We start from the raw sequence: 27,949 nt of genomic DNA on the forward strand, positions 1-27,949 counted from the left end.
AATTAATTTTTTATTTCAAACAGTTTTTGCAAAAGTTCTTGCGCCCAAAACAACTATATTTGATATTAAATATATGTATACATTGAATATTCTCTTTCTTCAGTTATAAAATAATGAATTTATACCTGACATGCATCATTTCCTTGTTCACCACCGGCGCAGAAACTACTGGCCGGTAAAATAAAGATCTTCTCAGTTACGGCGTTCACTTTTCTTATGCATTCAGCATCACTTACAATGGGTATTTCTGCTTCGCGAACTCGAAGAGGTATAGGACCAGCTATAAAACATCGATATATATGTTGTTGCGTAACAGTAATATACAAATGCTATGATATTTATTCTTTAAAAAGAAATATACATCTTCACACATATATGTATATGCACAACTTATACCTTCTCCCATATATCCATAACCAGTAACTGTACATCTTTTGCCAGCTGTGTGACTGACACCTCGCGCCGGCAAACAAACTAAGCAAACTCCATCTTTTAGTTCTGTTTGACCGTGAAGTTTTAGCAAAGCGATATCATTATCGAGCGTTTGGCTATTATGGTTATGATGAATATAGGTCGTTGCGACGCGCAAGGTTTGGGCACCGGGGCTTCCATATTTGCGAGTTAAATCGTGATCGCCCACCCTCACATAAATCGCATCGCCGGATCTCACGATACTGGAAACAAACGCTTTTTCATATTTTTTTTCAATTTGTTATTCATCTTTTGCATGTGAAAGATTGTAAGCATTACATGCGCGATAAAAACATATCTACCCACTTGGTGACGCAATGTGCTGCAGTGAGGACCCACTGCGTCCCTATTAGTGCTCCTCCGCATAAATATTGGTTAAGGGAGTTTATTAAGGCGACCTGCCAGCACCATTCATTAGCGTCCGCATCTTCACCACCTACGACACGCGCAATTCTCTCGGAACTTTGTGCTTGAATCGGACCGCGAGAGGTTCCCTTCACGCCACAAACATATTTATTGTATACTGAATTTTTGGTAGTAGTGGTAATCGTTGTTGTTTCATCTATAAAATTAATCAGTGTAGTCAAGTTTTTAGTATATTTAGATTTTAATTCATGATATGATTAGATGATAATAAATCTTAATTTGATCCATTCATATTTATTTTCTTGATGATTTTTAATTTTCATAATTTTATAATTTTATAAAGCAACCATAAATTATACAGATCAAAAAAGAATTACTTACAGATCAAAGGAGAAAACGAGGTTGTGTAAGGCCGGGAAGTAATATGGAATGTATCATTTCTATTAGCCAGAATTGGTTCCGTAGAATTTCCACCGTGCAATTCCCTTATCAATGATTTCGGTGCACAGCATTGATATCCCTGTTTTTTACACTTGAATAAATTTGTCACTTCCGCATTTCCTGCAATCATATGTATAACATGATGTTTTGTTCAAAATGCGAGATTCGTATTTTTCTCATGATTACTTACTGAAGCAAGTGAACGATAAATAAGATACAATACAGGAACCGGGACATTCCGAGCGTGGATCTGGTGGTAACGACATAGTCGTTGGTAATCGCGAGGTAGGTCTCAGCTTTGGTTTCGGCGTCTAAATCACGGTTGTGCCGTAGATTTCAAAATTACGTCTACATAAATTGTTTACGTATTGTCTACATGAAGTTTACATGGACTTTTTCCATAGACAATGTAAACTATGTAAACTTTATAAATTAGATGTCAGATTGAATAAAAAGATTGATTATATTATAAAATAGTTAATGTATCTGTATAAATGATTTTAATAAAGTTAGACAGAGAAAAACGTAACGCTATTGCACAGCAACCTTTTACGACTTACGTTTCTCTCTGCCTTATTTTACGTTCATGACTATGACAGACGCCGTATCATTCCCGTGAACTTGGCACACCATATCTAAAAATCTAAACTTTTTTTAGAGTTCTGGCATTCTTTTGTGAATAGTTCTAGAGTTCTACATAAAAATTTTAAATAGTTCTGGTGATTAAATATAAAAAAATCGAATCTGAAAATTTATACTCGAAAATATAGAGATGCGATTGTCTTTATTACATTCTAATTAATTTTATTTTTTTTATGCTTTTAAAAGACAGGACTCTTTTTAGAAGTCATATTGAACTATAAATCTGTTCAATTTTGATAAGAAAAATGTCATAGGATAATGTGAGACGCTGCGTGAAGTTAGCGTCTTAAATTACCCTGTTGGCTTAATGATCAAAACTATTTATTTAAATTATCAAGAACTATAGAACTATTGAAAATGAACCCAGAACTCTCAATTATTTATGAATTTCCACGAAATAATACAACTTTACACATATGCCTTACTTTTCTTATGCGAATTGCAATTTGGGCTTCCAAAAATCGATTTTTTGCGTTTAATTGCTAGAACTATTGATATATTTGACACAGAATTAGTGTAAAACAAACTAGAACTCTGAAGAAATAGTTGATTTTCATGATTCGGTGCGCTCCGTGAACTTAGCGCACTATATCTTCGGAGTCGATTTTTTTATAGTTAATCACCAGAACTATTTAAAATTTTTATGTAGAATTTTAGAACTATTCAAAAGAATGCCAGAACTCTAAAAAAACTTTTAGATTTTTAGATATGATGTGCCAAGTTCACAGGAATCCTTATCCCCTGTCATTAATCTTTGGCTGCTTATATTTCTGTTTGTAATTATGTTTCAAGCATGAAACATAAAAAAACGAAATATAAAGAAAGTCTTTGATAAACTATATTGCATATATTACTCATTGTTGACATAGATGACATGTTACACATAGTTTACATTGTTATGCGTATACGTACACTATTATAGTCTACGGATAAATGCCCAACCCTCCCCCCTGGTCTAAATAATTAAAAAAACCAATATTCTATATATTTTATTATTTATATAATATTTTTGTGGAGAATTTTCATATATTTTTTTTTATAAATTGATTAACAACACAATTAAATAACAAATAATTTTTTTTTAATACAGGAACAAGCCTAGTTACTTCCCATTTGTTTATGCTAAATATGATTCCGATTTTCAAATTGCTTCATCCCGTCACAATATTAAGAAATTTATAATTAAAATTACAAGAAAAACGGATGTTTTAACGGTATTTTGTAATATTATACGGCATTACGAAATGTGATATGTTTAAGATATTTTATTCAAAATTAAATATGTTTTTAGACCTTTCAGCTCTTGAAAAAACTATTTTATGTCAATTAAGGTAAAATATTTATTTCAAATAATCGCGGGTTAGTAAGAGCCAGAATGCGGATGGTAGTGTGTCAGTTTCATAGAAAAATAAGTTTTTTATGAAATTGAATATGTACACAGGGCACGAAATTTACTTGGTGCTATACCAAGATTTAAAAAAATAATCTTAATTCGAGATTTATAATAACTCCTCTTTACTCCGTTGGAGAGACGAAGGCGAGAAAAATATCGGGGCAAAGTCGGAGTCTTTTACTTGCTGGGTGACTGCTCCTACCTCTAGTCACACAAGAGCCTAATTTTTTTAATTTGTTAGTTTACGCCGGCTGACAAATGGCGTTATTAGTAATAGATATTATAAGGCGAATGAGAAGTAATCGGTGGTGTGGAATCTGAATAGCTCAGAGTAGTCGTCCGACAAGCGAAAGACTCGGGTTCGATTCCCAATTCAACGACCCCAGACAGCACAAGGATGTCCTTAGGACGTCCAAAGGGCATCCAGGACATACATATAGGATATCCTCAGGATATCCCATTGTAATCCTCAGATCTCCTCTGGATGTCCTGAGGAAGAGTAAATGATAGCCGTATATTAACCCCTGGAGAATCCAGGGAGATCCTGTGGAACATCCAAAGGATTTTTATAGGATATGTTAGGGATATTTTTCATATGTTTCAAGAAGCAAATTTTAAAATTTAAATATAAATTAAAATTATGTTTTGTTATTTACTGCCAATATTAAAAATCTAATATTAAAAATAGTTCACCGTTCTTTAATATTTGAGGCTTTCGTGCTGTACATGAATATTTTAGGTTTGGCTCCCGGGTTTGAGTTGTGTAATATTTTCTAAACAATCCAATATCTGAATTCCCTATGTTGGGATTGCATCAGAAATTGAACTGATAGAAAATAATTACATTTGTAATTTCCTGTCAGTTGCTCTTTGCAAGCTTTATATAATTCTCATGACCAAATCTCAAATACGAGTTCGCGTGTCGCATAGCGGTAAACAAACGAACTAGCGGTTGAATACTATTGTTTGTAAAGTTTTTGGAATGTTGCGAACAGTAACATTTCTCATGAAATATTAAATAAATAATAATTTTGGATATATGAAAATGTGCGCATCAAATTCAATTATTAATATTAAACGAAATTAATGTTAACAATTAATTGTACATGTATATGTCCTCTGGAAATCCAAAAGACATCCAATATAATAGACAGGGCAAATATATCCACTGGACATTTATAGGACATTAATACTTATTATAATACTTAAGATTTCTAAATTATATTAAATAGCCGACACAACTAAAAATAATTATGTATGCATATTTAATTTTTATAAATATATTTATAATAATATCTTAAAATATCCTACAAATGTCCTGAACCGTCCTGGACATATTCAGGATGATCCTGAGGATGTTTTATGCTGTCTGGGACCCGATATTTTTATCATTACCATCCGCGTTCTGGCTCTTACTAGCCCGCGATTATTTGAAATTTGTGATGTCACATGAGAGCCTAAGTTCTTAAATTTGTTAAAATATTTATGATTAATAAGATTAATAAGATTTATTGCGGAAATGTAGCGAGAATTAGATTATTGAGAATCTATATATATATGTATGTATAATATATAGTTTTTAATTATATTTATTCAAAGTTAAGATGTTTTTAGGTTGCTAAATATGAATCTAATGTCAAAATTAATAAATTCAAGAGGCACACATAAATTTTTTTGCGCGCGTGAGCACGCCGGGACGTACATATATACGGATGAGTTATTTAATACATCGTTTGAAAATAATATGAAAAATAAGCATCAAACAAGAAAATTTTTTTAAACAAAGATTATTTTTACTTTCGAGAACAAAAAAACTTGATTTTTTTTGTCTTTGAATGGAGTTTCAAAATCTGAAGATCGACTTTAATTTTTTATAGGAGAATTCCTATTGTTTATTATCATATTTGATATGTAAAAATTAAAAGAAGGCTGATCATTTCGACCGGTTTTTAGATTCATTTCTCTACGGTTTAAATATAATTACACAGTTGGAAAATTGATGTTAAATTTGACATATATCGCATGTCTCCAACAGTCCACACAAATTTTTGTATGAATTTAATAAATGTTGAAAGGTGATACTTATACAAGGTGGGGCATTTATATTGAGACACCTAAAGCAAGATAGAAAGAAATGTTTCAGACAAAAGTTGTTCGGTTCTAAGGAGGTCATAAGATGGCGGCATTAGTGTGACCTTGGCTGGAGGCGTTTCGAAGATTTCAATGTCAATCTTGTTATTTTAAATGGAAACACCCCAATTTTTTTACATGATCAAACTAATGGCACCATCTTATGACCCCCTTAGAACCGAACAACTTTTGTCTGAAACATTTCTTTCTATCTTGTGTTATTTTTTAGATATTTAGGTGTCTCAATATAAATGACCCACCCTGTATATACATATATATATATTTACCGAACACCTTGTACATATATACAATATATATATATATATATATATATATATACATATATGGTATATATACAGGGCCAACGCTCGTGAGCGGATAGAACATAGTAAACTAAACAGGAAAGTCCTGTAACATTTTTTTTCTATAACGCTTAAGAGGATGTCGAACTGTTGTGAGCTCTGTTTTACCCACCAACACGATTATTTTTTTGCATACAGTAATCCTTTTTTGGTTGAATAAAATAATAATAAATCTTTTTCCACGATTTAAGCACACATCAAAATAAAGGTGAGACTTTACGAGTTTATGTTAAAAAAAGAAAAAAAACTAAAAAGTTACAGTTTTTTTATCGGCTTCTGGCATCAGGTCGGAACAATACTTATATAATATAAAAGTTTTGCAATGTGTACGAGCAAAATAAGATACCTCTCTGCTCGGAAATGTATGAAAGAATATAGGTGAACATTTAGAAACATGTTTAGAAGCCTAGTAAGAAAGATTACTATATGCAAAAATTTCGTGCATATGTGTGTGTGCGAGATCGAGGCTCAAGAGTAAAACAGAGCAGAAGATTAGTTGCGTGATATCGCAATAGGCAGAACTGTAATCTTACATGACAAGGACGGATATAATCGTACTATCTTTGTCTCTTTCGTGCATGAGAGAGTGACATACATGTACGCACTAACATTATTGCAGTATCTTTTCTCCCTCGATCATACGCTCTGTCTCTTTCTAATCGCTCGCTCACTATGTACTATGTATCGCTTAAATTCATGCTCCTCGCATATTCACTTACAGGTTCACTCGCGTCTCTCTCTCTCTCTCTCTCTCTCTCTCTCTCTCTCTCTCTCTCTCTCTCTTTCTACTCGTTCATTATTGTATTCTTTTATTCCCATTATTATATTCTTTTATTTGCTCAACTTTTATTCTTTCTGTTCTCGTCTCCCTACATGAAAATAAATAAATTTATTTATTTATTTTTATTTTATACAGCATAAATGAGATACACAATAAGTTATTTTCTTTTTCGATTTAACTATAATTAAATACATGTACATACAAAACTACACATAATTAAATACTTTCTCTATTTATAAGATACACAATATCTCATTTATACTCTATAAAATGGAGATAAATAAATTAATAATTAAATTAATTATTATTATTATGTAGGAAGACGAGAATAGAAAGAATATAAATCGAACAAATAAAAGAATATAATAATGGGAATGAAAGAATACAATAAAGAACGAGCAGAGAGAGAGAGAGAGAGAGAGAGAGAGAGAGAGAGAGAGAGAGACAGACAGACAGACAGACAGAGAGAGACAGAGACAGAGACAGAGACAGAGACAGAGACAGAGACAGAGAGAAACAGAGAGAATAGGAATGAATAAGCGAGGGAATGGCTGTAAAACGATATATTGATTGATAATTCACATCAGTCACTAAACATTAGTGAGCATAAAATATTGCTACGGAGAAAAATATAACTATTTTTTTTTTTCTTACTTTTGGCACTTGTACAGACACTTGCTCAGTTACACTTATATCTTCTTTCTTTTTTTGCCCATTCTTCTCTGTCCATCTCTTTCTTATCCGAGCATATTATATGTGTGTTATATATTATCTACATATGTGTATATGTTTGTGTATATGTAATAGTAACTTCAAATTTATTAAATTATCATTAATCTTTTGCTTATTTGTATATTTCAAATGAAAAATTGATTATATTTATTTTGTAATAGTAGTTGTGTCACAGTAGTTAGTTAGCTAGAGGCGATCAATTCGTGAGCTGGTTTTCAAAAGAAATATTTCCCATTAAAAACATTTTGCATGTACGCTTTGGTTGAAGAATATATCCCAGAAGTGATCAATTTGTGAACTGGTTGTCGAAAGAAATATTTCCCACCAAAAACGTTTTACATATATGCTGGTTATTGAAAAAATAACATTTTATCCCAAACGCGATTTTTATTCGTGAGCTGGTTGTTTTAAGAAATATTTCGCACCAGATGCGATTTGAATGTGTGCTCTGTTATTAAAAAAAGAAACATTTTGTACTACAGGCGATTTTTATTTGTGTGCTGATTGGTTTAAAAAATATTTTATTCCAGAAGCGGTGTGCATGTGCGCTCTAGTTATTAAAAAAATGTTTTATCCCAGAAGCGATTTTTATTCGTGTACTGGTTGCTTTAAAAAATGTTTTATATCATATCCGGTTTGTGCATGAATATTCTGGTTATTAAAAAAGTTATTTCAGAAGAAATTTAAAGAAACTTCTGTTTTTGAAAGACAAAGTGTGCAATATGTGGTATTCCTTCATATGATTGCAACCAATTATATAGAGTAATAAAAACTTATGAATACTTATTATTGGAAGGAATTATTATTGTGATTACTGGCGATGTATTTTTTCTCTTTTTGATGGCACCAAATTTCGCGTATATAATAGTCTATCAGGCTGTGTATATACAAGTTGGTAGCTAAAAAGAAAAAATATATACTTCTTCGTTATTAGGAGGCAATCTTTATGAGAAAAAATACTCCAACGATGTGAAAAATATGAGGAAACGGTTCTGTAATATTATAGCAAGCAATAAACTGCCTAAACTGCCTTTTTTTAAATGATAACCTGATGCATAAATAGAACTTAAAATTTTCGGGAAATTGAGGGGAAGATGCCGAGACGTTTTTGATGCGTATTGAAGAGGGTCGCGATTTAGTGCCGATAGCGGATGAGGACATTCTCCGCTGTTTGCCATTCTTTTTGTCCGGTATCGCGCTATATTGGCGGTAAAAGCCATCGACTAACTACGTGGATGATGTTTAAATCCGCGTGGCGTACGCGCTTCGGGGATTCCGATTTCCAGTTCGCTTTTCATGACGAAATAATAAGGCGAACTCAGGGGAAACAGGAGTCTGTGGCAAATTATATAACGTGTTTACGAGCAATGTTGTCGATCGGTTAGCGGGATCGTCACGATTGCACACAATTCCGATCGGACACATATGGTTGCAATCGGACACAGATCCGATCAGATACAAGCCCGATCAGACACCATCTCGATCGGACACAGTATATCAGAAATATATAGGTTTGGATTAGATTATATCTTCCGGAAGTGAAGCCCTCCCGTAGGGGGGGGGGAGGGGGGGCGGAACATACTGCCTGCACGCATATACTTTTTAATGCGTAGTAAGGTTCCACATAGGTTTACAACTTTCCACGCGAAGCGAGGTTCAACGCAAATCTATGTATCTAATTTTTTGATAGTGGAGCCCCCCCGTAGGGGGTGCGGAACCCACTGTGTCCACGCATACATTTTCCCATCCACACAATGATTGTAGGATGGACCTAGCTTCGCGATGAGGTCTGTATCTGATCGAAACTGTATCCGATTGAGCCTGTATCCGATCGGGCCTGTGTCCGATTGCAACCATATGTGTCCGATAGGAATTGTGTCTGATTGGGTCTGTGTCCGATCGGGCCTGTATCCGATCGGGCCTGTGTCCGATCGGAATTGTGTCCAATTGGGTCTGTGTCCGATCGAGCCTGTGTCCGATTGGGAAATATTGTCGTGTCCGATTGGTAATGTGCGCAATCGAGACTCACTTCGGTTTGCTCCACTCTGGAGTGACGCCGAGCAAGTTAGTTACGCGTTCCGCAATTTGTTGGCACGCTTACAGATCGTAATGTGTCGGGATGAAATGAAGGATCTCGACGCGTTGGAGAACGTCGCGATTCGCGTGGAGGATAGCCACCTATTAGCGCACCGTTATCGCGCGCTGCCGACACCCGAAAAATCATTGTTCCCTGATTTAGCTTATCGATCTCCGCGTAATGCTAACCGCCACGCAAATCGGCACGATACAATCGCCGCACTGGATACCTCCGCTAGTTCCAAGGATTCGGGAGCCGGATCCCGAAAGAAAAAGCGACGAAGGGACCGCGCCGCGAACACTTTGACGTCGGAAACAGGATCTACGGCCTCGAGTTCTTCCTCTACAAAATCCACGCCGACGAGACCACGACCAGCACGAGTCTCAACAGCGAAATGTTGGAATTGTGATGGCATCGATCATCTTTCGCGAGATTGTGAGGCCGCGCCGCGAAAACATTGTTATCGTTGCGGTAGAGCGGAAGTCACTTTACGTACGTGTTTTAGACCCACCCCCTATTCGTGTCGTTTCAAATAATTGTGAATTTTCATATAGTGTGTTTGATTGTCCTGATGAATCATCGTTATTGTTTTTACTTGTCGGAATATCAGGAAAGGAAGTCCTCGCGTTATTGGATTCAGGATCGAATCGTACTTTTCTCGGACCATCCACGATCAAATTAGTGAAAGAATTAGAGTTACAGTTTAGAAGTTTGGACGGTAAATGCGTAACAACGGCTACGGGTCAAATCACACAAATTAAGAGGGAGATCAAAATTCCAATTACACTCCGTCATCGAGTTAAATCCTTAAAAGTTTATGCGTTACCAACGTTGGCGTTACCGTGTATAGTCGGAATAGATTTTCTGTCTGTATTTGGAATTGGCGTAAATTTCGCGACAAAGAGGTGGTACTTTTCGGAAAACCCCACTATAGAATACGAATTTGATGCGGGACGGGAGAATCAGTCGCACCACGTAAACGCCTCGGAGAACGAGAGCGCGCAGACAAGAAGAGCTGCCGGGAAGGCGGAGAAAATCTCGCTGATGGCGAATCGGCCACTTACTGCCACAAATCGAACGCATTTGCCAAGACTCGCAAATAAGCGCGGACGACCACAAACTCGTAACTCGCGCAGAAATTCGCCTATCTGTTGTGGATTAATGAAGATATCGACTACGGAACAGCGTCGGTTGAAAGATTTTCTCGAATCGGAAATTGTAGGAGATCCGAACAAGCCCAGCATGACAAATTTAACGCAACACCGGATAGATATCGGAAATCACGCGCCTATTAAACAGCGTACCCGGTGTTGCCGAAAATTCAGGAAGCAATTTACGCGGAAGTAGACAAAATGTTGAACGCGGGAATTATAGACCCTTCAAAAAACGAATGATCTAGTCTGATAGTAATGATTAAAAAGTCAAATGGCCCGTATTGTTTTTGTCTCAATTTTCGTAGATTAAATAGCGTATCAAAAAAAGACGCATACCCATTATCATGCATCAACGCGATTCTCGATAAATTACGTGCCGCTCGTTATATTTCGACTATCGATCTCAGTCAAGTCTACTTCCAAGTTCCGTTAGAACCTAATAATCGTGAATTAACACCGTTTACGTTTCCGAGTAAAGGATTGTTTCATTTCGCGAGAATGCCGTTTGGTCTCACGGGACCACTGGCAACTTTTCAACGATTGTTTGACAGTCTTATACGACCCGAAATGGAACCGCATGCCTTATTTAAACGATATTGTTATCGCGACTCGGACGTTTTAAGAACATCTCGTTTGGTTAAAGCGCGTATTGAATAAAATAAAGGAAGTCGGTCTAACGATTAATCCGGAGAAGAGTAAGTTTTGTCGCTCTCAGGTTAAATATCTCGGATTCTTGGTACAACAAGAGGGGTCGAAGGTCGATCCCGATAAAACTGAGCCGATTGTAGAATACTCGCTGCCGAAAAACATTAAGCAACTACGACGTTTTATAGGAATGACATCGTGATATAGAAGATTTATATCGCAATGTGGCACGAAATTAGAACCGCTAACGCGTCTTCTCCGGAAGAACTACTCTTGGGAGTGGGGAGATGACCAAAAATTGGCATTTGAAGCAATAAAATCATGCATCACCTCACCACTTATGTTATCGTGCCCAAAATTCAAATTACCGTTCGTCCTTCAAACAGATGCAAGTTCGGTCGATTTAGGCGACGTATTAACTCAAGAATCGGAAGGCGTCGAGCATGTTATCGCATTTGTAAGCCGCGCGTTATCAGAGGCGGAGAAGAAATATTCCACAACCGAACAGGAATGCGTAGCAGTCGTGTGGGTGATTTGAAAATTCAGACCATATTTAGAAAGTTATAAGTTTCGAATAATTACCGATCATAGTTGTTTGAGATGGTTGCATAATTTAAAAAATCCGACGGGTCGATTAGCGAGATGGGCTCTCGAGTTATTAGAATACGATTACATTATCGAACACCGCAAAGGAGCGCTACACCATGTTCCCGATGCATAATCGCGAATTTACGAGTCCGCCGAGGAATTGTGTGCCGTCGCGATTCCGGGCGACAAATGGTACGATACAGGCGTGCGGAATGTCAAAACGGAGCCACGAAAATATCCGGGATGGAGAATCGAGAATGATCAGCTGTATTTTCGGAAACCGAACCCGGTTGCATCACAGATAGTAGACGATTTGGAGCAATGGAAGCATGTGCTTCCGAAAAATTCGCGTCTTGACATCATTCGAGCCAACCATGATACTCCTCAGGCAGGCCATTTAGGTCGCGAAACAATATTATTAATCGCGTATGTTTAGGGAAGTCGCGATACTTGCCAACGAACTAAAATCGAACAGGATGTGCCTGCCGACTTAATGACTCCTTTCACATGAAGTAAGCAAGTGTTCGCATATTCGACTGGATTATAAGATCACTAATAAACGTATCTTTATTTCATTGTATTGTTCGCTACTGTTAACAACATCCCACGAATAAGCTCCTAACAAAAATTTCAATTGACATACTTTTTAACAACAACAAAAAAATTTTCTAAATATGTAAAATTATTTCTTATAAAGTCCTGATTAAAAGTTGTTAATAGAGATTTTTATAGAACATATAGGAAAGGACCTACTGGCTTCGAAATTCTTTTGCTTGCTTTGAAAAATTCATGGTATTTTTTTTTTATGTATAAGCGCGCGGCGAAAAAGGACGATACAGAGACAACCTAAAAGTTTGCGGTCGGTAAACGCGCGATGAAATTTTAGGAGGCGCGCTCTACAAACAACAACGGTTACATATGAGCGGTAGATAACGATGGATTCTCGCGTCCTAGCAATCACACATCTAGTCCAGTCAATAGAGACAAAAAAGGCGATTTGATTATATTAAATCCGGGAGTTTTGAAATTTTACAGAGTCATATAGTTTTGTCTTAAATAATTTTTTGAGTTTTCGCCCTTGACGGCGTGCTGCACGCGCCGCCATATTGGAAAAATAGGACAAAAAAAGCGATTTTTTTATATCTCTTTTTTGGTTAGTTTCATGGCAAAAATAGTTATTATTAGTATTATAGAGAAGGAAATTTCCTACAACTTTTGTCTGAAACTTTTTTCTGTAGGTTGGATAGTTTCCGATCTACAGCGGGATAAATGTGGACAATATTCTGCGAATTTTTGAAAATACTTGTTTTTACTCAAATTTTTAAATGTTATCAATTAATAATTGTATGTTGACATTGTCGACTATCGATTATATCATAAATTAACTACTAACTCATTTCTATACCACCATAAGGTAGAGTTATTGGCGCGTTTTTTTTAAATGTGATATTTCTAGTAGGCCTTTCGAATCCACACTCGTAATATATTTTTAAATTATTGGAGGCGGCTCCGTTTTGATAGTCCAGGTTGATTAACATCTATTTCTTTTGTACTCCTAGAAGAAATTTCATAGTTGTCGTTTAATTCGATTTCTTCGTTGATCCCAATAAAGGGCAATGTTTCATCAATTTCCGTTTTTATTTATTTCTGCCATCAACATATCCTCTTCATACAATTCTGTTGTCATCATTGATGAAAACATAAATTTGATTTTATTGATAGGATTAGCAAGATCACATCCAAATATTTATTTTAAAATGCCAGGTAAAGGAAAAATTCCAGAAAAATGGTATTGTTGTCAAAGTTTTTTGTATGGAGAAGCAGCAGCAGATAATATACTATTCGTTCATGCATTCAGCGGATGCGATACATCTGCTATATTTAACATAAAAAAAAAAACAAGTTTTTTACTATTCTCGAGAAGAATCTGCACTTGAATAATATTGTGCAAATATTCAAGAAAATTGATATAAACCGTAAACTTATTTCTATTGCCGAAGAAAGATTTCTGATTGCGTTATACGGTGATAAAGGAATCAAAATATTAGGTTCACTTCGCTACCAACGATTTGTAAAATCGGTAACAAAAAGTAAATTTCATCTTGTCTCGTTGCTCCCTACACGAGAAGCTGCACGTCAGCATTCATTTACGTATCATGTATTATTAGGTCTAGACTTGGTATGGCATCCCACAAAATTCACAGGAGTAGGGCTAGCAAAGAAAGGGTTAGCAAAACTGGACTTATTCCAGTTAGAAACACAAAAGATCCTCAAACTCACTTGCTCCAATTTATTTCATGTAAATGTAAGACGAAATACGGTGCAGCTTGCAGTTGTAGAAAAGCGGGCCTCAAATGCTCCATTATCTACGGTTATTACAATGGGCAAACATGTGAAAATGTACTACAGATTTTGGACGATTTTGAAGATAAGAATGAAGAAAAATTATAGGAAGAAATTAAAGGAGCATTGCCCTTTACTAAGATCAACGATAACTCTGAAATTCTTTTTCAATTATAGAAGAAATAAATGAGAGAGATCAACCTGAAAAAAACGGAGCCGTTTACAATAATTTAAGATATATTGTGAGTGTAGATTAAGTCCACTGTGGATACCACATTAAAAAAAAAAACATGCCAATAATTCTACTTCTTGGTGGTGTGGAAATGAGTTGGTTGATAGTTAATTTATGATATAATCGATAGTCGACAATGTCAACATACAATTATTAAATGATAACTTTCAAAAATTCGAAGAAAAACAAGCATTTTCAAAAATTTGCAGAATATTGTCCTCTATAATGCCACTGTAGGAAACAAGCATTCTCAAAAATTCGCTTTTATCGAAAGTATGTACCGCTGTAGATCGAAAATTATTCAATCTATAAAAAAAGTTTCAGACAAAAGTTGTAAGAAATTTCCTCCTCTATAATATTGGTAATAATTATTATTGTCGTAAGACCAATCGAAAAAGAGATATTGCAAAAAAAACCATTTTTTCGCCCCATTTTTTCAATATAGCGGCGCGAGCGGCGCCGCGCCAAGGTCGAAAACTCAGAACATTATTTAGGATACAAAACTACAACATATGATCCTATAAAACAGTGTTGGGATTTACTTGCACATTTCGGCCCGATTCCGTGGCTCACGCGAATTTTTGTTTTAAAAATAATACTTTCCTAAATGCACCGCAGAAATTTTTAAAATTAAAAATTTTTCTTCAATATTTTATATTTCATATTGATATATGCATATTGATATATTTCATTGATAATTATAGAAAAGTATTATTTTATTATTATATTTAGGCATTCTTACATATGGATGCTCCTGAGATAAAGCGTCGCGCTTCTTAATTACGCGTATCTGGCGATTCGTTGCTAAAGAGAGGTGAGTGGGGGGCAATAGGCGTGAGCCACGAAATCGGGTCGAAATGTGCAAGTAAATCCCAGCACTGCTGTAAAATTTCAAAACTCCCGGATTTAATGTAATCAAAAACTACCTATTGATTGCGTTAATCAATGAGTTTCCCTTTTTACTGCGCGTTTATACTCATGCGAATTGGTCGATCTTTTTTAATTAGTTTCTCAATAATTATTATGAAAATCGCAAAGTGATAAGACTTTTTTTCTCGATTTAATCTGCTCTACCTGCACACGATGGATGGTGTGATTGATTCCGGACACCCTGTATAATATACACGGTCTGTCTAAAAAATTCCAAAACTGATTTTTTGAGACCTGATTGACTTGAACAAACTAGTAGCATTATTTCTCAAATATCTGTAGAATCTTTTAGTACTAACATTTGACTACTTATAAGATCTATTTCACGTCGTCACCGGCAATTTTACAAATGGTGACCGTGCATTTTTTTTGTAAGATTGGTGTACTCGTTGTAATGGAACAGTGCGCTGCTCTCAAATTTTGTTTTAAAATTCAAAAAACGCTAACTGAGACCTATAATTTAATGAAACAAGCGTACGATGAAGATTGTCTATCACGTCTACGTGTATTTGAGTGGAATAAGTGTTTCCGTGAAGGAAAGGAATCATTAGAAGAAGGGAATTGTTCAGAAGACGACCCAAAGTTATCTCTCCACGAGCATTGCCAACACAGATAGCATGATTCATCATGAATTTTTTCCTCCAGGCATCACAATCACTGCCAAGTACTACAATGCTCGATCATCTTTTGACACGAATCAAACACATTCGTCTGCAGCGTTACGTCAAACGGAATTTTTTTCTGCGACATGACAATGTATTGGTGCATTCTATGACAATCGTGGCCCAGTTTTTAGCTCGTAAACAAGTGCTAGTGCTTTAACATCCCCCGTACTCGCTAGATTTGGTTCCGGCAGACCTTTTTTATTTCCAAAATTAAAGATTCAAATGAAGGGACCGCAGTTTGACAACATTCTGGATATTCAAACAACGACGAGGGAATTGAAGGCTAGCTTGAAGGAAGATTACTATAGAAGCTTTTAGCGGTTGAGAAAACGTTCGGAACATTACATTGACATTAGCGGCGACTATGTTAAATATTGTAATTATATTTTTATTTCTCGATTTTTAATAAAATTAGTTTCAAAACTTTTTATTCAGACTATGTATATACAGGGTGTTTCGGAACAACCTTCCGCCCGTAAAATGACGTATTCCTGATACAATTCTAAGACGATTTTTCCTTTACCAAACTGTAAATTGAAGCATAATAACATAATGTTTGTGTAAAAGAGAAAAAGAAAGCGAGAAAAAAAAGTGTATGCGTACGTGCGTGCGTGTGTACAAACGTCTCTCTCTCCTTCCCTCCTTTCCTCCTTCCCTCCTTCCCTGCTTCCCTCCTTCCCTCCTTCCCTCCTTCCCTTCTTTCCTCCTTCCCACCTTCCCTCATTCCCTCCTTCCGTTCCTCATCCTCTCTCTCTCTCTCTCTCTCTCTCTCTCTCTCTCTCTCTCTATCTGTCTCTTCCTTCCTTTTACGCACACACTCCACCATACACACATCGCATGTAGCAATCAGCTGATCGCAGCATCCGACGAGCGGCGATTCGGAACAACTTTCGCTAAAGTGACGTTATTTTAAATACGTATTCCTGACATAATTTTAAGACATTTTCTTCTTTACCAAAATTTTATTTAAAGCATAATTTTATGTTATAAGGTAAAATAGTTAGCGACTCATGCGGTGGTAATCACGCATCAGACGGTCAGCTGCGGCGCGTTGTGCCGCTCCTGCCTGCCTTCTGTACTCGACGCATGATTTGCTAACTATTTTTGCTTATAACTCAAAAATTACGCTTCAATTCAAATTTTGGTAAAGGAAAAATCGTCTTAGAATCGTATCAGGAATATGTCATTTTAAGGATGGAAGGTTGTTCTGAAACACCCTGTATACAGGGTGTCCCATTTTAAAGGACCCACTTAAATATCTCAGAAACACTGCGTTAAATCGAAAAATGTTTCAAACAAAAGTTGTGTGGCTTTAAGGGGGCCATAAGATGGTGACAATGATTTGACCTTGGAAAATCATTTGAAGGTCATGTGAAAGTCAACATTAAAATCTTAAATGGAAACCCCCATTTTTTATTTAGTATCTTGTAGCTAACATTGAAAGCTTTCCAAAACACTATAATAAAGTATTTTTTTATTAAGTACTTTTTGAGTTATTTTATATTTTAATCTGACATATTTTGATATAAAAAATTTAATATCTCATAAAATATTTAGTTTTTGATAATCTTACCGTAATACTTCTATGTACAGAATAATAAGAAAAATCAATTAGTATAAAAAAAAATTGTTTTTAAGAAAATTATTTACAATGTATTTTTTCAAACAATTATTTGTTTTTTTTGGCACTAATTAATTTGTTTTATTATTCTGTACATAGAAGTATTACGGTAAAATTATCGAAAACTGAATATTTTACAAAATATTTTATTTTTTATATCAAAATATGTCAGAATAAAATATAAAATAACTCAAAAAGTACTTAATAAAAAAATACTTTATTATAGTGTTTTGGAAAGCTCTCGATGTCAGCTGCAAGAATACTGAATAAAAAATAGGGATTTACATTTAAGATTTTAAAGTTGACCTTCACATGACCTTCAAATGATTTTCCAAGGTCAAATCATTGTCACCATCTTATGGCCCCCTTGAAGTCACACAACTTTTGTTTGAAACATTTTTCGATTTAACGCAGTGTTTCTGAGATATTTGAGTGGGTCCTTTAAAATGGGACACCCTGTATACAATAAGGGAAAGTATTAGAGGAAAGTAGGATAAATCCAGGTACTTTTTTGGATTTGTCTTCCTACAAAAAAATATGAGTAAAGAAATTTTTCTAACTATAAGTTATTTAGCTATATATTCCGGCATACAAAGTGATGATCAAAACTAATATGACATACTCTCTAATATAGAATGCAATGCTACATTTATCGAAGCAAATGCTCTATGTAGAAAAAGTCTATAACGACTCAATTGTTATCCTAATATCGATCTTTTTTCGTCCAAAAATTTTGAACTTCCTTCAAAAAAGAAATATCGTATGCACGTCGACACGTTTCATCTCAAAATAATGATGGCATCCATTTAAAACTAATAATACGTATTAGCCAAAGCAGTTATTATAAAAAACAAAGATATCCGGTTTGACCAGCTTATCCGGTTTGACCCTACTTTTCCGTACATATACAGGATGGCCTCGAACGTTCCAGCCAGACTTTGATATCTTATAAGAAATTTAACTTTGAACAATAAATTTCCTATAAACATGGGTCAAAAAATGTTTTCTTAAGAAGTTATCGCTCAAAAATCTCTGTAATCGTAATTATTTTACACATTTTTCCAAATATCATAGAAGTTGCGCGTCTTTTAAAAAAAAATAACAAAAATTGTAAAAAATTAAATTATCTTTTAAATGAGATTAAAATGATTGTTGTTTCATAGATTTTGATATAACCAGTTTCAAACGTATAAAAAGTGCTTTTGTTACTTATTGTTAGATCGATTAAAATTGAATTAGGAGAAAATCCGTAAAGCGACTAGATCTGGATAAAGTGTATTAAAGTTAGGGGGGGACATTTTGAGAACAGTTTTTACACGTCTTTATTCAATTTCTACTATTACGTACTATTTTAGTTTAAAAAAATTTATTTTATTTTCATAAAAGAAAAGTTTTTTTTTATTTTTATCGTTTTCTCAAGAAATTTATTAAGTTTCATTTTTATTTTATTTCATTTTTTTTTCACTTTTTGATCTTCCTTTGCATCAGAGGTTTTTGAGCGATAACTTCTTAAGAAAGCATTTTTCGACCCATGTTTATAGGAATTTTTTGTTCAGAATTAAATTTCCTATAAGATTTTAAAGTCTGGCTGGAACGTTCAAGGCCACCTATATATATTATATACATATACAAGATGTCCAGATATTATAACCAATGAACTTTCAGAGATTGTCGGGGGCATCTTAAGGATCACTTTTTGCAAATGGATCTAGGGTCGAAAATGCACCGTTACATCACTACGATGTCGGAAATGTCAGCAACACAAAGTTCTGAGCAAGGTAGCCTACGTAATTAAATGGCAGTGGTCGACTACATCCTATAAGTCAGTGCCAGAAGATAGAAACATGATCCTTATATACTTCCTGAGCATGTCTAATTTCTCGATATGTTCTTCTTCATCTTGTTCGGCCACTGTCATTTAATTACGATACTTTTCGGACAAGCAACGCGCTATGCGTTGTTTAAAGTCTAAATTAAGCGTTTCTCACATCACGTGCATGGTAGATTACCTTGTGCCGCCGACATTCCCGACATCGTAGCGATGTAACGATGCTTTCCGAGCCTAGGTCCATTTGTAAAAAATAATCCTTAGAGTACCTCCAACAATCTCTGAAAATTTATCGGTTGAATATCCGAACATCGTGCATATTATACCACATATGGTATACACAGAGTGTAACAGAGCGCCCATATTAGCAGTTTTTTAAGGAATGTATTTTCGTGAAAAATGTTTCATGCAAAAGTTGTAGAATTTTAAGTGGCGTATTATATAATAATATTAATGACCTTGAATAGCACCGTCAAGGTCATATAAAAATCACTTTGAATTTTTTAAATAAAACCCCCTATTTTTCATTACATATTCTTGTACCTTACCTCGAGAGCCTTCCAAAACATAATAAAGTATTTTTTCATTAAGTACTTTTTGAGTTATTTTATATTTTAATCTGACATATTTTGATATAAAAAATTTAATATCTCGGAAAATATTTAGTTTTTGATAATCTTACCGTAATACTTCTATGTACAGAATAATGATACAAATTAATTAGTATAAAAAAATAATAGTTTTTAAAAAAATTATTTACGATGTATTTTTTTAAACAATTATTTGTTTTTTGTTTTTTTTTACACTAATTGATTTGTCTCATTATTCTATACATAAAAGTATTACGGTAAGATTATCGAAAACTGAATATTTTACGAAATATTTTATTTTTTATATGAAAATATGTCAGATTAAAATATAAAATAACTCAAAAAATACTTAATAAAAAATGCTTTATTATAGTGTTTTGGAAAGCTTTTGAGATAAGCTACAAAAATATGTAATGAAAAATAGGGGGTTCCATTTAAAAAACGGAAGTTGGCCTTCAAATGACCTTGAAAATGACCTTTAATGTCAAATCCAAGGTCACTATTAGATAGCCCCCTTTGTTTCCTACAACTTTTATTGGAGTCGTTTTCCTTCAAACGTTGATCATGAAAAGTTATGAGGGTGGAACTTTTAAAATGGGACACCCTGTATATATAATATATGTGTGTGTTTGTAAAAGTAAATATAAGCATTTCAAAAGTGAGAATCAGTTCTGTTCAGTTTAAAATGTTAAAACTATGAGACTTGGAAGAAAAAAACAAGAGAAAATTTTAATTTTTCCGAATTAAATATGAAAATGTAATAAAAAGGGGTTTCCATATAAAAAATTGAAGTTAATCGTCAAATGATTTTTTTTTCGAAACTAAATAACTTTTGTTTGAAAAATTTTGTGTAATGCATATTTTCTTTGGTTATTTTCGATATATTAAATAACTTGCTCTTTATGCAGAGTGAAGTCAGAAATAAGTATAACAAACTTTGATGTTTGGATTGTTTGGGAGGTTATTTTAAATAAAAAATATTATATTACCATAGGTCCTATTCTTACTTATGTAGTTACAGAAATTGTACAATTTTGCTGCTATAGTAAAATCATAAGCTTAGCTTAATAGGAAGTAACCTGTAAAATCATATGCTTAGCTTACAATTAGTAGGAAGTAACTTTCGTGAAATCAAAACAAAACAAAAGAATTCAGGATATCAGTTGTTTACAGTGAATTTACTATGATTACAGTAATTTTTATATTATGATAACAGCAAAATTTTTTCACAACTTCTGTAACTATATAAGTATTGGAAATAGAACCTATGATATATTTTATTTAGAATAATCTCCCAAACAATCTGTCAAAGTTTGTTATACTTGTTCTGAATCACCCTAATGTGATACATATCTATGAGTATGTATATGTATATTTACTTATGTATATAATATACATATATGCAACGTGCAAACTTTTTTAATTTTAATATTCATTTTAAATTTGTCAATTTTGTAATCGGATTTATTTTCAGCAACCTAAAAAAATCTTTACGGATATAACTATAATTAAATACTATTTGATATATGTATATAAAGTTTTAATGATTTAATTTGCAACTTGTAACTATGAATATTTTATATATATTAATCGATACAATTAATATATCGATACAATAAATTATTTTTCAAGACTGGAAATTCTAACAACATACTTTATTTTAATTACAATAAAACTTCTCCAATACGTTGCATATTATAGCTATAATATGACAAAGCACATTAAAGTTGCCCTTTCTTGCAACTTTAATTGTAAATTTCTCAAAATTATGACGTAATGGAGCATCATTTAGAAATCAAAATTCTATTCAGTATTATAGAAAAATTTTACAGGAACCCATATAAAATACAATATCCCAATTGAGATCTTCTTTATCGCGCATGCGCGTTTATACGACTGAAAATACATCGGTGAAGTGTTATGGGCGCAAAAGTCTTGACAGGTCCAGACAGAGGGGAATTATAATTTTTATTAAATATGTATTTTATATAAATATGCATTTGTATATATGCGTGTATGTCAAATATATCACGTAGTTCTAATATATTTTTGTAAAAAGTAAGTAATTTAATATAGCGGTGAAGTCCCGTAATCATAACACTGATATAGCACAGAACATTGCAGCAATGTTGCCGCAATGTTGCTGCAATGTTCTGTGCTATACGGGTTATTCTTGGTCTTACATTTTTTTGTTAAACTGTGTAATCACTCGTATGATAGATACAAGTGATTTTCAGTATCTGCTGGCAGAAAATGTATTACCTGTGGTGGACTTTTTGTATTATCGCAACAGATAGAGCCAGATTGACAGGTCGATGTTTTAGCTATAATCACATTTGGCCGCTCGCAAAAAGCTGCCATAATTATCATCAAGCAAAAGCCAGGACATGGCGGTAACTTTGGCTGAGGACCTTTTGTGGACGGTTGAATTGTCGTCGTTGTTTCCTGAGCAAAATAGTACATTTCATACATTTTACACTGTTACGAGCTTTGAAATAACTATTCTATATTAATATTATTATTATTTTTTTAAATAGTTTTATAAAATATTTTTTTTATCTATTACTTAACGTAAATTATTAACTCGTCTGTGATAACACTGTTCAATAAAAAATGTCTTTTTTCGAGCACCGGAACGGAACTAGTCGTTTCTTATATGTTTTTGGATGCTGAACACGAATCGGGTTTCGAAGTTGTTCCATCACAGCAGAATTTTAAGAAACTTGCAATTAAAGTTGCAAAAGAGCTATTTTCACGAACATTGTCATATTATAACTACTATTGTACATGTGACGTGTGCTGAAGTTTTATTACAATCAAAATAAAGTATGTTGTTAAGATTTTCAATCCTCAGAAGGAATTTTTGGTGTCGCTTATGGTTAATAAGATATCTATGGATAAATATAGGTTGTATTTATAGAAGTTAACGCTGACTTAGGTCATTGACGATTTACCAAATAGCTTTCAATTATTATTTAAACTTAAAAATTTCTTAAGTGGCTGAATACGAATCCAATGTCGAAATTGTCAAATTCAATATGGTGGACTCAAATGTTTAGATTACAATTTAAACATTTTTTAGCAAGTTTTAACATCCGCCATATTGAGTCCATTATTTTAAATTTGACAATTTTGACATTGAATTCGTATTCAGCGATCTAAAAAACTCTTAAGTTTGAATAAATATAATTGAAAGCTATTTGATAAATCATCAACGACCTAAGTTACATCTAATACACCCTATATTTAACCATGGATATCTTATTAACCATAATCGACACCAAACATTTTTTTTGAGAGTTGAAAGTCCTAACAACATACTTTATTTTAATTACAATAAAACTTCTTCAATACGTTGCATATTATAGCTATAATATGATAAAGTACATTAAAGTTGCCCTTTCTTGCAACTTTAATTGCAAATTTTTCAAAATTCTGACATGTCGGAGAAATTTCGCAACCGGATTCGTGTTCAGCGTTCAAAAACCTATAAGAAAGGACTAGTCCCGTTCCGGTCTTTCTTTTTGTTGAACTGTGTGTAATTTATCACTCATTAAAATGAGTCAAATTTCATTCATTAAATATTAAATTTTATTACTGTTTTTTGTGGTGATGATTCATTAACGCAACAAACTGTCAACACGGACCCATCAGCAGGACAATCTGCATCTCCATCAATATTATCGCAAAAGAGAGCGGATAGTACATTCGTACACTTTCCTTTACATGGTTTCAGTGGCAATGTCGGTTTTGTCGTCATCGTTATCGTCGACGGCTGTTTGGTCGTCGTCGTTGTCGTCGTCATTGTCGTCATTGTAGCGGTTGCAGAGACATCAGTCGATATATTTGATTTCATTGTCGTCGATGGAGCTGAAACTTTGCTGAAAGCTCCGCTACCGTTTTCTTCATCATAGCGAGATGAATTCGTGCGATCGATCACCAAGAGTTCAGACGGTGGAGAATCTCCAAAGGCATCTCTGGATACGCAACATTTGTAACCCGGCTTACAGAGGGTTTCTATCATCAATACAGCATCACAATAATCTGCGATTCTCTCGGCCATACAGATACCCGAACAAATTGTTACTGAAAATAATTACAAAATATTGTAAATATAACTCTTTTTTACAATATAATGTTAATAATGTCAAAACATGTTTTATAAGAAAAATATTCTTTTTTTTATGTTTACTATACAAAATTATATGATATTTATTTGTTTTAACATAGAGCTTGAATAACTTTTACTTCGATCTTAATGTTAACTTTGGTTTTAAGCGGTAGTCATATGTTTTTGAGAAATTATGATATCATAAAATATGAAAGGAGTGTTTATATATGTACGACCCAACTGGCAATTTATTGTTCGATTGTTAACACAACGTTTCGACCATATGGTTTTGGTCCTTATCAAGTGAACTAAAATTACAATAAATAATGATAATCCCGTTACAAAAATGAAATAAACAAATTTATGTACCTGCATTAGTTAAAGTTGAAAGAGAAAAAAGTCATAATGACACACTGTATCAACCTCACTATTTAAGATACTGAGAAAGACTAAACGACCTTTATTAATCTAAACGTGGTAAGGATGTGCTTCCTATTAGTAATAGAACGGAAGTCGTTTACAGAATAAATTGCAAGAACTGTAGTGCTTCATATATTGGTCAAACGAAAAGACATTTAGCTACCCGCGTCAAGGAACATTTTAATAACATAAAAATGCATGCTAGTAATCTTTCGGTAATTAGTAAACACAAATTAGAATTTGATCATGACTTCGATTGGTCAACGCCTGATATCCTGCATACTAAAAAACATGTAAGAAAGAGAGAAATAGCTGAAATGTTCTTTATTAAAAAATATGGCAACACTGTTAACTCTCAAAAGGACACAGAAAATTTAAATAACATATACGATAGATTAATAAAGGTCGTTTAGTCTTTCTCGGTATCTTAAATAGTGAGGTTGACACAGTGTGTCATTATGACATAGCGACTTTTTTCTCTTTCAACTTTAATGCAGGTACATAAATTTGTTTATTTCATTTTTGTAACGGGATTATCATTATTTATTGTAATTTTAGTTCACTTGATAAGGACCAAAATCGTATGGTCGAAACGTTATGTTAACAATCGAACAATAAATTGCCAGTTGGGTCGTACATATATAAACACTCCTTTAATTTATCTACTGGCGACATCTCAAAATTAAACATCAATAAAATATGAAATTATTTTCTCTGATAATTCTTATCTATTGTATTATGCAAATATACTACACATTGCTTACTGCTATCAGTGTGATGAAGTCTATAATTATATTTCACATGAATTTACAACTTTCCACGCAAAGCGAAGTCCATCCACATCACCCGATGCTTTTAGGCGTGGAAAGTTACAAACCTATGTGGAATTTTATAAATATAAACCTCGTCACATTGAAAATATCACGCAACTTTAATTTTAAAACTGAGATTAGGTTTGGGTCAGGTTCGAATTTTTTGGGGGTGGGGATGCAGAAGGAAAGGCAGCCCCTCCCCTATCCACGCGTTCGATTTACTACACATAAATAAATGAATCTGCTAAAATACGCTCTATTAAATGTACATGGTGTCAGAAAAATTACGTTTAAAATTTTTTTGTTTTAACCGATTTTCCCCGCTTCCAACGCCATGTAATCATAATAATTGACCAAAATTAATAATAATTAGTTTGAAAAAACCTATTTCTCTATTTACCAGTGTAGATGAACTCTTACCCTTAAAATACTATAAATTTTGAGGAAAATTATATATACGTGAATAAGTCAAATATAAACCGAACTTTTTCCAAAACATTTTATTCAATCAAAATATTTCCAACGCACACCCGAGTGATTTTTCTACATAGTTTTCATTAAAATCTAAGCATTTTTGCCATTGGATTGGCAGTATTTTTATTTCTGTGTCATAAAAAATGATGGAAATGAAATCAATTATACAAACTGAATTTCTTCCAAAATATTCTTTATTCGATTAAAATATTTCCAACGCACACCTAAATCATTTTTCTATATAATTTCTATTAACATCTATGCACTCTCGCCACCGACAGTTTTTTTATTCTCATGTCATAAAAAGCAGTGGGACGTATCTGAAGCTAATCGCGCACGAAAAAAATGTTGCTTTTGTATGACAACATTAGGCCTCACACCGCCGCCATAATGCAAGAAATTGGCTCAACTGCACTGAACTACCGTTGAACATCCTCTTACAATACCGATTTATCCCTATGTGATTATTATTTGTTTAGACTACTAGAAAAGGCGTTAAAAGGACAACAATTCGACAATAGCGAAAAGGTGGAAGAATTCGTGTGCAATCAGCTTTGGACATGTCCCACTATTTTTTATGACATGAGAATAAAAAACTGCCAATCCGGTGGCAAAAGTGCTTAGATGTTAGTGAAAACTATGTAGAAAAATGATTTGGATGTGCGATGTAGAAATATTTTGATCGAATAAAATGTTTTGGAAAAAGTTCGGTATATATTGACTTGCCCATGTATACAGAGTGTTTCCTTAGTAAGTACACAAAGTATATATTAATATATTATATTAAATTTTATATATATATATATATATATATATATAAAACTATATATAACATATAATATATACATATATATTATACTGTATATTGTATATAATATGTACATATATATTATATATTGTATATAATATGTACATATATATTATATATTGTATATAATATGTACATATATATTATATATTGCATATAATTTTATATACATATATAAATAATTTAATATAATATATGTATATATACAGTGTGTTTCAAAATGAAAATTTGTAATAACATGTAATTAAAAGTATATAATAATACCACATTAATATCATGCATACCAAATTTAAATAAAATATCTAAACGTTTTCCACATTTTCGAAATTTTCATTTTCTTTACACAACTTTGACACCTTGTATTTTAAAAACGAAGCAGTTTAGAATACATGTTTATAGGATCTTTTCTTCTTAAAATAAGCCAAGGAATATCCCCTTCAAGTTTGTGTACTTATTTAGGAAACGCTCTGTATATATGGGCAAGTCAAATATAAACCGAACTTTTTCCAAAACATTTTATTCGATCAATATATTTCCAATATATATATATATATATATATATATATATATATATATATATATATATATAAAGGGTGGTCCTGAACGTTCCAGCTAGACTTTGAGATCTTATAGGAAATTTAATTCTGAACAAAAAATTTCCTGTGAACATGGGGAAAAATGCTTCCTTAAGAAGTTATCGCTCAAAAACCTCTGATGTAAAGAAAAAGCAAAAGGTGAAAAAAATGAAATAAAAAGAAAATGAAACTTAAAAAATTTCTCGAAAAAACGATAAAAATAAAAATTAAAGATCTTTTTTTTTATGAAAATAAAATAAATTCTTTAAACTAAAATAGCACGTAATAGTAGAGAATAAATAAAGACGTAAAACTGGTTATATCAAAATCTATGGAACGTACAACAATTATTTTGATCTCATTTGAAAAATAATTTAATTTTCTACAATTTTTGTTTCGGTACTTTTTGTTAAAAGACGCACTTTCCATGATATCTGGAAAAATGTATAAAATAATCACGATTTCAGAAGTTTTTGAGCGATAACTTCTCAAGAAAGCATTTTTCGGCCTATGTTTATAGGAAACTTTTTGTACAGAATAAAATTTCCTATAAGATCTCAAAGTCTGGCTGAAACGTTCGAGGTCACCCTGTATATACAGGGTGTCTCATTTGGTCACTTGGGACAACACTTGTGTCCAGATAGAGCGGACCAAATTGAGTCGAAAAGTCCTGCATTATTTTTTTTATAACGCTTAATAAAGGAGTTATTATTGAGTAAAGTCTGGCTAATCAGCGCCAATCTTTAGCTGGGCGCATG

The 27,949-nt window shown here is 33.3% G+C and overlaps 1 protein-coding gene across 1 annotated transcript in view; it reads right to left on the reverse strand.

Annotated features, from left to right (window-relative positions):
• Positions 1 to 27,949, reverse strand: part of Mas (trypsin-like serine protease domain-containing protein masquerade) — a 35,049-nt gene that overhangs the window by 273 nt on the left and 6,827 nt on the right. The window contains exons 4-10 of the mRNA XM_070305268.1: positions 23,590 to 24,077; positions 22,254 to 22,436; positions 1,469 to 1,589; positions 1,219 to 1,398; positions 778 to 1,033; positions 397 to 674; positions 126 to 280 (exon numbers count right to left, since the gene is read on the reverse strand). Of these exons, the coding sequence (XP_070161369.1) occupies positions 126 to 280; positions 397 to 674; positions 778 to 1,033; positions 1,219 to 1,398; positions 1,469 to 1,589; positions 22,254 to 22,436; positions 23,590 to 24,077 (1,661 nt within the window). The remainder of the gene's footprint in view (positions 1 to 125; positions 281 to 396; positions 675 to 777; positions 1,034 to 1,218; positions 1,399 to 1,468; positions 1,590 to 22,253; positions 22,437 to 23,589; positions 24,078 to 27,949) is intronic.

Source organism: Polyergus mexicanus, unplaced genomic scaffold, assembly GCF_030449975.1.
Source record: "Polyergus mexicanus isolate NDT 795.1 unplaced genomic scaffold, iyPolMexi1.0 SCAF_1, whole genome shotgun sequence".
Classification (NCBI taxonomy): Eukaryota; Metazoa; Arthropoda; class Insecta; order Hymenoptera; family Formicidae; genus Polyergus; species Polyergus mexicanus.